General features: G+C 37.4%; 2 protein-coding genes across 2 annotated transcripts in view; one reads left to right on the top strand and one right to left on the bottom strand.

Annotated features, from left to right (window-relative positions):
- The window catches only part of sema4ab (sema domain, immunoglobulin domain (Ig), transmembrane domain (TM) and short cytoplasmic domain, (semaphorin) 4Ab), a 38,405-nt gene extending 28,529 nt beyond the window's left edge, over positions 1–9,876 (top strand). Inside the window, exons 4-15 of the mRNA XM_056254529.1 lie at positions 52–111; positions 233–331; positions 1,253–1,358; positions 3,144–3,266; positions 3,385–3,512; positions 3,678–3,859; positions 3,993–4,137; positions 4,744–4,933; positions 5,523–5,638; positions 7,217–7,377; positions 7,546–7,634; positions 8,615–9,876. Of these exons, the coding sequence (XP_056110504.1) occupies positions 52–111; positions 233–331; positions 1,253–1,358; positions 3,144–3,266; positions 3,385–3,512; positions 3,678–3,859; positions 3,993–4,137; positions 4,744–4,933; positions 5,523–5,638; positions 7,217–7,377; positions 7,546–7,634; positions 8,615–9,462 (2,247 nt within the window). The 3' untranslated portion in view covers positions 9,463–9,876. The remainder of the gene's footprint in view (positions 1–51; positions 112–232; positions 332–1,252; positions 1,359–3,143; positions 3,267–3,384; positions 3,513–3,677; positions 3,860–3,992; positions 4,138–4,743; positions 4,934–5,522; positions 5,639–7,216; positions 7,378–7,545; positions 7,635–8,614) is intronic.
- s100v2 (S100 calcium binding protein V2) overlaps positions 1–12,384 on the bottom strand; it is a 240,591-nt gene that overhangs the window by 105,644 nt on the left and 122,563 nt on the right. The gene's annotated exons all lie outside the window — the stretch shown is intronic.

The raw sequence follows: 12,384 nt of genomic DNA, 5'->3' as shown, positions 1-12,384 counted from the left end.
GTGGTATATGCATGTGATGAATCTGACCTTGTTTTTACACTCACATTTCAGCTGGACTGGTCTCCCTCAGAAAAAGACCTCGGTGATTGTTCCATGAAAGGCAAAATGAAGGTATGGGAAACCAACCACTTTAAGTGCTAAACAGTCCAACCTTTTTGACACTTATGTTAAACTGGGCAAATATCTGTCTTCATAAGCTGGCCTTTAACTTAACTCCCCTATTCACCCTCAGATGGATTGTCATAACTTTGTGAGGGTTTTGCAAGAGCTGAACTCCACCCATATGTACGCCTGTGGAACGTTTGCCTTCAGCCCCCGCTGCATCTACATCGTAAGTCAGACCGCATCCGTCTTTAAACAGTTTATTTTGTCCTCTGTTTACTTCTTGTAAGCATAATGTAAACACAAAACCGATGACCGCTGATACGTCTGAAAGGAAAAAAAGTTTTTCTAGGGCTAATAAACGTAAATAATTAATTATTTACGTTTATTAGCCCTAGAAAAACTTTTTTTTCTTTCAGACGTATTAGCGGTCATCGTTTTTTTGTGAATATAATCATACATTCATTATTAATTTTGATTAATAACCAACCATTTTGAAAGTTCTATGTGACTGTCACGAGGGCCAAAATGCAACAATCGTATGTGCATGTGAAAAGTTGTAATGTCTGAAGAGCCATGATTACGTAGTATCCTTTCATATGAGTCACATCAATGTCTGTGCACTGACCTCTATTGAGTTAAGCGTCAATCTACAGCCTTAGCCTCAGCATCAGTCACATGACATATTAGGATATTGCAGAACCCTGCTGTCACTGTGTATGTTAAATTACACCTTGCTTTATAGTTAAAGATTTTATTAGTTTGCAACATGTTTAGGGCTTTTATGGTATTATACACCTTTAAGATGGAACCTTGCGTGACTGTCCTTCACATACCATTGAGCATTATTCAATCCTGTCATGTGAACACAGTGGTCTCAGTGCTTCTTCCTCATTCTGTGCTTTCATGAGTGTGAGAGGAAGAAGATCTGTGTGTGTGCGTGTATCAGGGGAGATATGCATCCTAAATAGCAAGCCTCCTGAATGAAAGCACTACAGCCTGTGAATTATTACTGTTGTTAATGTCTTTTCATATCAAATTTAAACAAAATCAGCAAGGCAAAAGTGTGGTGTACAAATTGTCCTAATCTAATTTCCTCAAGTTTATCAGTGTATTAATACACATATGCTTTATGTGCTCACCTCCACAGGATTTGAAGACATTCTCCATGGCTACAATCCCCAGTGGTAAGCCTGAAGAAGGCAGAGGTCGTTGCCCTTACGACCCGTACCAGAAGAACACTGCCATAACTGTGGGTAAGAATCCCTCCACTGCCATGAAGAGCTTGCATCGGTTATCTGGCTTGTTTCACACAGCATACCTAAGAGACTATTTAAATGTTGAGCAAACAAGCTCATTGGATGCATAATCAGCAGAAGCCAATCAGCTTGTGCCGTGTAGAAAATGATGTGATTGCCTGTGCTATCTAGAGTTTCATGACTAAACAGATATTTGCAGTTTTGCATTAGACTTGTATGATAGTCAGCAAACTCGATTATATTCTATCGTCTTATTCTCAGAGGTTTTTGGTCCAATAACTAATACCCCTGTTTTGTCAGAATTGAGAAAAGGGAAACCATCCAGTCTTTGATATAACAAATACATTCTGCTTGGCTCAGGTTTGAAGGAAATATAAAGCTAAGTTTCAGCTGCATAACAGTGGTAACTAATGCCTTGTTTCCTGTTTTCCTGATCATATAAAAGGAGAAAAGGACCAAATACTGAGCCCTGTGGCACTCCATACTTGACTTGTTTGGTCTGACACTTTGTGTATTAATTAATAAATTATTAAAATTATTTAAAACTCATGATAATCATTTAATATTTTATGGATGTTATTAAAGGAAATACTTAAAGGTGCATTGTGTAATATTTAGGAGGATCTGTTGACAGAATTGCAATATAATATTCATAACTATGTTTTCAGTGGTGAATATAGACATTACATAATGAACCTTTATGTTTTTATTACCTTAGAATGAGGCATTTCTATCTACATAAACCACGGGTCCTCTTACACGTTTAGTCGCCTTTTTTTGGCAGACATGTTTCTACAGTAGCCCTAAACGGAAAAACTGCTTTACAGAGCGTTTCGTCACTAGCGTGCAAAGAAGCTAGCTAAAGTCAGCGAATAAAACACTGACACAATGATGAACAAGTAACAATAATATTCACAATGACATATTGTTTTACTGAATAATTAAGTAAACATAATTTCTTAATTTATCTTTGTAAAAAAAAAAACCTCATTGCTGAACTGGCTACTCTCTGCTGTCTCAGACGACGACATCTTTTCCTGTCGGCCACCTTAACCGCTGTTGGTTGCAATTCGCAACCTCACCACTAGATGCCTCTAAAATGTACACACTGCACCTTTAAAGTAGCAACCCAGAAAAGACTTTATTTTTCATATAGAGCATCAACTCTGTCATGTTGCAAAAACAATGTCAGTGTGAAAGTACAACACAACTATTGTAGTTATTGCTGATGCTTCTCCTTCATGTTACTTATGTGTGTGGTGTGAAATTGGCCTTGCCGTAATGATGAATAGATTGAACAAGAGAGAGAGAGAGGCAGATTTTTCTCAGTGAACAGACATTGTTAATCCTCTTGCTCTTAAATCCTAGTCCTGATCTACTTATTTTGGGTGGCTGACATGTGACTTCAGACATGAGGCCTGAGAATGTTCACTTCACATTTACCTCATCAATCGGACAGGCCTACAGCCTGTTTAAAGCCATGCATGAACCCAAGTTGGCAGGCACTGTTGTTTGTTGTGTACCTATACAGTATACTGTTAAAAATAAAGCTTCTTTACTGTCATCTAGTTCCATGAAGAACTTTTAACATCAACTTTCAACATTCTATGGCATCACTGTAAAACCACACGCTTAGAACCTTTAACTATGGAAATTGAAGTTTATTTCATTTGTGATGTCTCTTGACTTGTCTATTTTATCCCCGACTTTTCTATTTGTAAATGTGAGGCCGAAGGTTTTTGTATATGGTTCAGCACAATATAATGGTTCTGTATGTTTCAGATGGAGAACTGTACACCGGAACAGTGGCAGACTACAGGGGAACTCGACCTGTCATTTCACGCCACTTGAGCGAGGGCAGCCATGTTGATCTGAAACTGGATGATACGCTTGGCTGGTTAGAAGGTAAGAAAACTTTGTTTTTAATGCTGCCACAAAAGCAAAGAGAGGGAGAGATTTTACTGATTCCGATTTGCTTCGCTTTATCACTACACTGCTTTCTTTTTCACTACACAATTCCTAGATCCTACTTTCATCAGCTCCACGTATGTTCCCAGTGAGGAGAAGGTTTATTTCTTCTTTAGTGAGACTGGAAAAGAGTACGACTTCATTGAGAAGTTTACGGTGTCTCGCATTGCCCAAGTTTGCACAGTAAGTGTTGATTGTTGATATATATCCTGTGTATGTGAGCATGTTTATAACAGTTTTTTTAGCTAGCACTTTTACAGATTCATCAAACACAAATGAAAAACTAATTTCATTTGAGATTGGTTTTATTAAAAATGTCATTCTCAGTAGGTGTTAATTTCTCTTTAGAGTGATGTGGGTGGGCAGCGTACTCTTCAGAAACGCTGGACCACCTTTGCCAAGGCTCAGCTACTATGTCAAGCTGCCCAAGAGCTGCCATACAACATCCTACAGGACATTGTTAGCCTTCCGCCACCGGAGGGCGCGTCTGAGGACGAAACCCTATTCTATGGGATTTTCAGTTCTCAGTGGTGGGGAAACATGCTTTATTATTCTGAGTTGTTTTGGTTTTTTTCCCCATATTTGAAAGTAGTGAGGATTTATTTTATAATTTGCCATTTTGCTTAAAATACTTACCTCAGTTTTTGTGTTGTTGTTTTTTAGGCAAGTAAACTTGGGTCGCTCAGCCGTGTGTGCGTTCAGCCTCAAAGACATTAAAAATGTGTTTACAGGACGTTACAAGGTTCTGAATCGGGACACTTTGAAATGGAGCACACGAGTACAGGAGCAAATGGCAAACCCTGGAGAGGTTAGTGTCATAAGAGTGCCCTGAAAGGCCCCTTTATTTTATTATTCTAATTTAGTTTACACCGGTCAGAAGTTTAGGGTCAGTAAGAAATCAATGCATAGATGCATTCATTTGAGAAAAAGTGACAACAACATTTATAATGTTACAAAAGATTTCTATTTCACATAAATGCCGTTCAATAAAAAAAAACCTGGGGGAAAAAAAGTAGTTTCCACAAAAATAATATGAAATGTTTCTTCAAGCAGTAAATCAACATACTAGAATGATTTCTGAAGGATCATGTGATACTAAAGACTGGAGTAATGATGCTAAAAATTCAGCTTTGCCATCACAAGAATAAATCACATTTTTAAATATATTCAAATAGAAAACAGTTATTTTAAATTGTAAAAGTATTTCACAATATTATGTTCTTTACTGTGTTTTTCATCAAATAAATGCAGCCTTGGTGAGCATAAGAGACTTCTTTCAAAAACAATAAAAATCTTACTGAGCCCAAACTATATTTTATTTTATTTTATTTTATTTTACTAACCAAATTCTCTTCTTCTGTTTTCTTATGCCCTTAAATCAAACCATTAAAATTTCTGCTGTTTATCTCTGCAGTGTGGCCTTCATAATGCATCGGACAACACGCTGCGCTTTGTTAAGGACAACTTCCTGGCTGATAAAAGTGTTGCACCGGTCAATCAGGGCCTGACAATAGTGTCACCTGATAAGAGCTACAGCAACATCGCAGCTCAGAGAGTGCGTGGAGCACGCGGCAGAGATTACACTGTGCTCTACTTGCTCACGGGTAAATATTGGTCAATATCAGTGTCACCTTCAAAAATCACAATTAGACTGATAGTGGAGACGTTTTTCTTTGTCAGTAGTTTTATTGATTGCTTAAATTATTGTTAGTATCATAATGCAATGTTTTTCAAACAAGATTAAGATAAATAAAAGCTGAAGCAGCCTTTAATTTCTTTTCTAAAATTAAAAATGACTAAAACTTAAAGTAAAATTGAAATGAAAACTGAAAATATAAAAGTATATAAATAATAAAAATAATAATGCTGTTTTGGAGATATTATTCCATATAGAAAAATAATATTCCTAAACACCATAACAATTAATGACAAGAATAAAATGTGCTAGATTTAATGAGAGTAAAAAGAACTAATGGCAGTTGTAATATGAGTATTCCTATACTCCTAAAAAATTCAATGCATTGGTTGGATTGTCGTATTAGACTGTAGAACAATACATTTTCCCAGACATCAAAGAATTGCATATATTGTTTTCTTTCTTTTTTGTGACTTTATTACTGTTTCTTATAATTGTTTTCCCCTTCGAGTCATTTTAAAATGATCTTAATATCACTTTAACCGTGTTCCCTGTAGAGTCTGGCTACCTGCACAAAGCAGTGATCTTGGAGAACGGAGCTCACATCATTGAAGAGATCCAAGTGTTTCATCAACCGCAGCTGGTCAAAAACATCCTGCTTTCAGTCTCCAAGGTACCCATCACTTCAAGTGTCATTTATTAGCTTTACTCCGGGAACAGACATCCGTGCTTGTCTAATCCTCTGACACATTAAAAGTCACTACATGGCATGCACAGTATCATACTCTTTGAGCCATTAAATCAAATTCCTTGGTTATAACCCCTGTTGTGCTACTGTAAACTTTTGGTTTAAATATCATGTGACTGGTGTCCCAGCTGTAAAGCCTGGAACACACCAAGCCGACGGTCGGCCGTCGGGCAGTTTTTGTGCGTCGGCCGACTAAGTTTTCTCAGTGTGTTCCGCACCGTCGGCTGAAATTGGTCCTCTTCGGCTTTTTTTCGGTGAAAGAGGGAACTCTGATTGGCTGTTCAGCTTAGTGAACGAGTCAGTGCATGAGAATAATAGCAAAACAGCGAGCAAAGAAGTCAAAACGGTACAGATAGAAGGCTGTTCTAATGTTACGTCATCTTACCTGAGTGTTCCTTGGCGAATATTTCAATATTAACATGAGCGGAGTGGAATAAAGAAAGTGTTTAGCAGGATTGATATTCAAAAAGGTAAGCACGCACTGCTTTGTTTACGGTGTGTGTATCTGCAGTCTGCAGCGTCGGTGTCCCTTTTTGAATGACGAATATAGACGAATATATCTGCAGGAATAGACAGTTGTCTCATTTACACGCAGGCCCAGAACGCGGATTTTAGCTGACAGTCGGCTGTAGTTCTCTCAGTGTGTTCAAGTGCAGCTTTTACCCCGACACGAGGCGACAACACAGTCGGCTTTCATCAGCGCTAGTTCGTCGGCGTCGACTTGGTGTGTTCCAGGCTTACGACACACATGCTGGGTTATACCACTCCCATCATGCTGCTCAGCCAATTAGAGCCCAGTTGCTCGTGACAGACTTTATTTTCTGTCCTTATTCGATATTTAATTCTGAGAATAGTTTGTTAATACATTTGAACTCTTTTACACAGTTTATGTTTGTGTCACTGACCCACAAGTCTATGAGTCTGTATGTACTGACCTCAGCAGTCACATTTCGTCCGTAATTGGGTTAGATGGAGGTGTGCGAGAAGTTTTCTAGTCTAATGTGCACTTGCGTAGGCGTTTGTACAAAAGCTAAAGGAATTACCCCTGAATAATAATCTTAGATTGAAGGCAGATAACAGTTCTGTTTAGACACGTGGCTTTTCTGAGAGCTGTATGCTATATACCCTTTCACTGACTCAAAATTTAAATCTATGGCATAATACAATACAAGTTAAGTTTATTTAATATTAAATCTTATTTAAATTAATATCTGTTAGTTACCCTGTTGAAGGGTACATGAGTTAAATACATTTTACAGGGTTCCTTAACACCAACTAGTCTATTTTGAAAAGGTGTAGTTTAAATTTAAAATGTATTAATATATTTCATATTGATTTTATGAAGGAAATAAAAAGGAAATGTCAAAAGTGTGCATAGTCACAGCTTCATTCTTTTATAGTATTTATTTAATCATGGAACTGCAAATTTACTAAACAGAAATCTATTCTACGGTGCAAGAAAGAGTCTGAAGAATGAATTGTAAATGTTTGTGTCTTCCCCAGGGTGCAGTGCTGATAGGCTCTTCAGAAGGAGTGGTGTCAGTACCAGTGTCCAACTGTTCTTACTACTGGAGCTGTGCTGAGTGTATTCTTGCAAGAGACCCCTTCTGTGGCTGGGACCCTGTGATGAAAGTCTGCACAGACATAACTAGTCAGGACCATCTGTAAGTATCATTACAGCCAAGTGTATTCAAACCTAACAAATACTCCCTAATTATATATGCGGTTGGTTTAATGCGCTTTTATTGCAGATTTCAGCATTCACAATGATTGGGTTACTTCAGCATACCGCTGTCCTTTGTTTTTAATCTCTCCTTCACTGCTTTTCACAGTGTCCAGGATGTAGATGAGGGTAATGTGTCAGAGCAGTGTAAAAATGTGACCCCCAGGTCACGCTCTGGCCAGCCCCGAACCCCTTCAAGTGAGTACAGTTTGTGTACATCTTTATAATGTTTAGATATCAGTGTATAAATGCTGGTTTTTATTCCAAGAGTCCCAAATTCTATCCTTTTTAAATTTGTACCATTAATTTACTCATAATTTAATCTCAATTACATTTATTGCAGTTGCAAATGTGGTACTTGGGTAACCTCAACAGAAGTCCTTGAAATATTCTTGTTTGTCTCATTTTTACTTAGATCTTGAAGTGTATTCTTTACTATTTATGGCATTTTCCATGAAATTTCTGCATTCAAAAATTAACAATAATATCATAAAACAATGTCAAAATCTTGCCACAATATTGAAATATTTATTTCTTTTAAGGGGGAAAGAACATAACCAAAAACGTAATATTTAGCTGTCACACATTTGTCACACATTTAGCTGTCACACAACCCTGTTACCACATGATTTTTCCTCTATTAAGAAAAAAAAAATCATAAACGTGTGACAGACAAGCGATTTCATTCCATGGCCTTAATTTTCTCACAAATTGTAGTATTGTAATATTTCCATGTAACTGTTAATAATAAATGTGTAACCTAATTTAGCATAACATAATCTTAAATAAATGTGTAACCTTTTGTTTTAAATTTAAATGTAAATGCATTTAAATTGAATTGTAATTTTTGTGGTTTTGTAATATAAATTCTAGAAAATATTCACTATTTAGATTTAGTTATGTACCACATGTAGCTAACAGGGTTGCAAAAATGTAAAGTTAAATATAAAGCAAATCAAAATATATCATATTTAATTATATTATAGAAATTTAATTGTATATTTAATTTGACCTTTTGACATTCAACTTTTTCTGAAGGTTAAGCACCTTCTTTTCAAGCCCTGTTTTGTTCTTACTCATGTAAAAGTGCCATACAGAGTACCGGTTTAACTGCATGCCTGTGTTGCTATCGTGGTTTCGTGTGTATGCTGACCCTTGACCCCCTGTGTGTCTTCCAGGTGAAGTGGTGTCTGTGTGTCTAAACGAGGTAGTGCACCTGCAGTGCCCGGAAGCGTCACACCTCGCCAAACGCCACTGGGAGCGTCTTAACAGCCAACTCTCGCCCAAAATCTACATCCAGCCAGACACCGGCAGCCTCAGCTTTGTGGCGACCCCGTCCACCCTGGGACACTACCTGTGTCAGGCTGTGGAGAACGGCTACACCCAAACACTGACCGTCTACCATGTTAAACAGAAGAGCAACCCCACCATCCTAGCAGCTTCCCCGAGCCGCCCGCAGAACACCCCGGCTGCCGAAACGGGAAATAAAACCCCCATGCCCACTCCCAGGTGGATGATACCCAAGCAGACGGAGCCGAGGCCTAAACCAGAAGATGTGGATCCTACTGTCACACACAAAGATTCGCTGGCAAAAGTAGAAAGTAGAAATTTCACCCACTTGTCTGGGATGAACGAGGAAAACTCACGAATGATTGAGGCTGGTGGAAACCTCCAGCAAGTGAACAAACCCACCTACTTGCAGGAGCTAGTGGTGGTGTCCGTTCTGTTAGCTCTGTGCATCAGTGCCTTGCTGACCATCGCAGTTAACAGGTTCAGACATCTTTGCCACAGCAGGACGGTCCCACAGACTCCTTCTTCTCGCAGGGACGCCGAAAAGGGAGGAAGTGCGACGCCCCAGGAGAGAGAGTCTCTCAGAGGGCATTCGCCACATTTGGAAAAGCGGAACGGACAAGCTCCTAACGTACAGTCCCACAATGGTCAGGCACATAATGGCAAATCTCCCATCACGCTGAGCAACAGTATGCTGAACGCCTCCAACGGTCACCTACCCAACACACCCATCTGAGGGCGGACACTGTGATGTAAACCTCTTTTCTGAGCCAAACCGGGCTTCTGCTGTATCAAGCCCTTTCGCTGAACCACTTGTGCAGGATCAACTGGTAAAAAAAAAAAAAAAATGGTACAAAATGGCACATTGGACCTTTTACAAACTTTTTGGAACTGTAAGACTCGAAGATCTTGAACTCTAGGTACTAGTGCATTTTCAGTTTGTTAATATTTAAGCTGTAATTTATGTGACAACTGTTTGTTTCAGTCTAAAGTGTATCAGATTTTATGCCTCTCTTAAATCACTTTCAGGCAAACATAAGTGAAATATATAGATGGACTGTTTAAGATTTTCATTGATCTCTTCAACCTTTTTAATTGATATTAGAAAGTTGATTCAGCTCAGTTTAAAAAATCTTAAAATAAAAATTAATGGACCTTAAAATTTTTAATTTCTAACATTTCCTAAGAGAGGCTTAGAAATGTTTAATTCAAAAACAACTTTTCGAACTTTCATATTTTCCATTCGCATAAAATATTCAGTTTCCAGTACTGTCTACCTTGTTCTATATCGCACATCTTTTTTAGTCTTTGCCTTTGTTCCTTATTCTTGTCTGATTTCACATTTTAAATGTCAAGACGAGGTATGTTTTCTTTTTCATTTTTATAGTCTTAAAGGGACACCCAAAAAAGAAATGTATGTCATAATTTACTCATCCTCCTCTCTTTCCAAACCTTTATGACTTAATTCCTTCTATGGAACACAAGAGAAGTTACTTTGAAGAATGTTGAGAACCAAAGAGTTTTACTTCCCATTGACTTTCACTTATATATAATGGAAGTCAATGGGAACCGGAACTGTTTGGCTACCAACTTTCTTCAAAATATCTTTAAAGCTCCACAGAACAAAGAAAGTCAAAAAGGTTGAAACAACACGAGGGTATGTAAATGCTGACAGAATTTTCATTTTTGGATGGACTATACCTTTAACTTTGCACCAATGCAAAAAATGAAGCTTTCAAAGATGCTTTTCAAGTGGTTTATTTTTTAAGTATTTTGTGTAATGCATAAAAAAGTTGTGCTGATCGGTCATGTGTAAGTACGGGTAGTTGTGTCTCTATCATTTATATTTCAACATAAGATTAACTCAATGTAAAAAATTATACTCAAAAGTGTTATGTCAGTACCTCGTTCATTATTGACCACTTCACTATAACCTAATGGCAATTCACAGTAACTACGAACATTTTGTCACATTTTCAGCATCGGAGCATAGTTGAGGCAAACTGAATTCTTTACAGAACAAATTGTAGACAAACCCGATTTTGGTCTTAATTATGATTATTATTATTTTTTAAATTGGCTCTGTTTAAATTGCCTTTGCACATCAGTATATTGGGCCTGATTGCTACTTCTATGTGAGAGTGACCTAAACCAATCTTTTGTTTGTTGTTTTCTTTCCCAGCCTGTGATTTGTCCCTGAACGGTACGAATTTGAAGTCTTCATTCTGGGGAAATCCCTTGTAAATTGTGATATTGCCAAATCTGTGTTTTACAATCAGAGAATGGAGAACATGTTCTTTCTAGTAGTTCAAAGAACAATTTCATTTTCTGTTTGTCTTTAGCTGGATAACTGAGTCCCAATCGAAGCCCAATATGTGAAGTCTGTCACGGGACTTGATGCATTCCCCTGCATGCCACTGTTATTGAAAGATTCTGTTTATTTTTTTATAGCCTCCAAAAGCAGGCTGTTTTGAAAATAAAAGATATTGATTTAAAGTGTTTACTACAACTTTCCTTAAAAAAAAGGATTTTATTGCCACTAGGTGGCATCAGAAGACAAAAGTGAAAATCTATAGACCATAAATAAACTTTCAAGTGCTCTTCAACTGGTGATATTTCTAATGTAAATGCACTGTGACCGATTTTTAAAGAACTGACTTTTTATGAGAACCAACATTATGCACTGACATATTAGTTTTTAGCAGTGAAATTCCATTCTGAGCATTATAGACTATAACTGGACTTAATAAACTAACTGATCATTTTGCTTGAAACATAAGTTAATAGATAGATATTGTTTATTAAACTTTAACTGCTGTTATAAAAGCAAAATCACATTTGCCATACGGTAGACCTTTTGAATATCAGTTTACCAGCAGCCATGGTGTGGGTTTTTAAACAGCATGATTGTTTAGATGTTCCCTTAAAGGGACATTTCACGCAAAAATGAAATTTTTTGTCATTACTCACCCTCAAGTTGTTTCAAACCTGTATGAGTTTCTTTCTTCTGTTAAACACAAAAGAACATATTTTAAAGAATGTTGGTAACCAAACAGTTGACGGCACCCACTGACTTACATGGTAGCAAATAAATACTATGGAAGTCAATGGGTGCCGTCAACTGTCTGGTTACCAACATTTTTTTTAAATATCTTCCAACAGAAGCAAAAAACTCATACAGATTTGGAACAACCTGAGGGTGAGTAAATGATTACACAATTGTCGTTTTTGGAGTGAAATATACCTTTTAAAAGAAAGACAAATTGTTTAAAAATGTGAAAATAAATAATAAAAAAATTGATTAAACTAAATTAAATTAATGAAACATTGATGGAAAAAAAATAATAATAATCTACTAGCTAGCTACATTACAGCACTGTATTGGTGAGTAGAAAAAACAATGTAACAAACCCCTGTTCTATTGTGTCGCGTGTAGATGCGAGTGAGTTAAGTTGCCATAGCGCCGCATCACTTTGAGTCTGTCTCCATCCATACCGATGCAGAGCACCAGCCTCCTCCTCACTGCGGTACTGCACGTAACCCGCATGCCTCACACCCATACAATTAACTAGTTGTTTCCCTTCAACCACGTCGCGGATGGAATAACTGAATGCTGCACTTTCGCCTTTAAAGAGAAAACGAACCACAAAGCAACGCG

This window comes from Rhinichthys klamathensis, unplaced genomic scaffold, assembly GCF_029890125.1.
Source record: "Rhinichthys klamathensis goyatoka isolate OS25496 unplaced genomic scaffold, OSU_Roscu_1.1 h1tg000111l_1, whole genome shotgun sequence".
Classification (NCBI taxonomy): domain Eukaryota; kingdom Metazoa; phylum Chordata; class Actinopteri; order Cypriniformes; family Leuciscidae; genus Rhinichthys; species Rhinichthys klamathensis.
The sequence above is the reverse complement of the archived record's forward strand: the minus strand, read 5'-3'. Positions and strand labels throughout refer to the sequence as shown.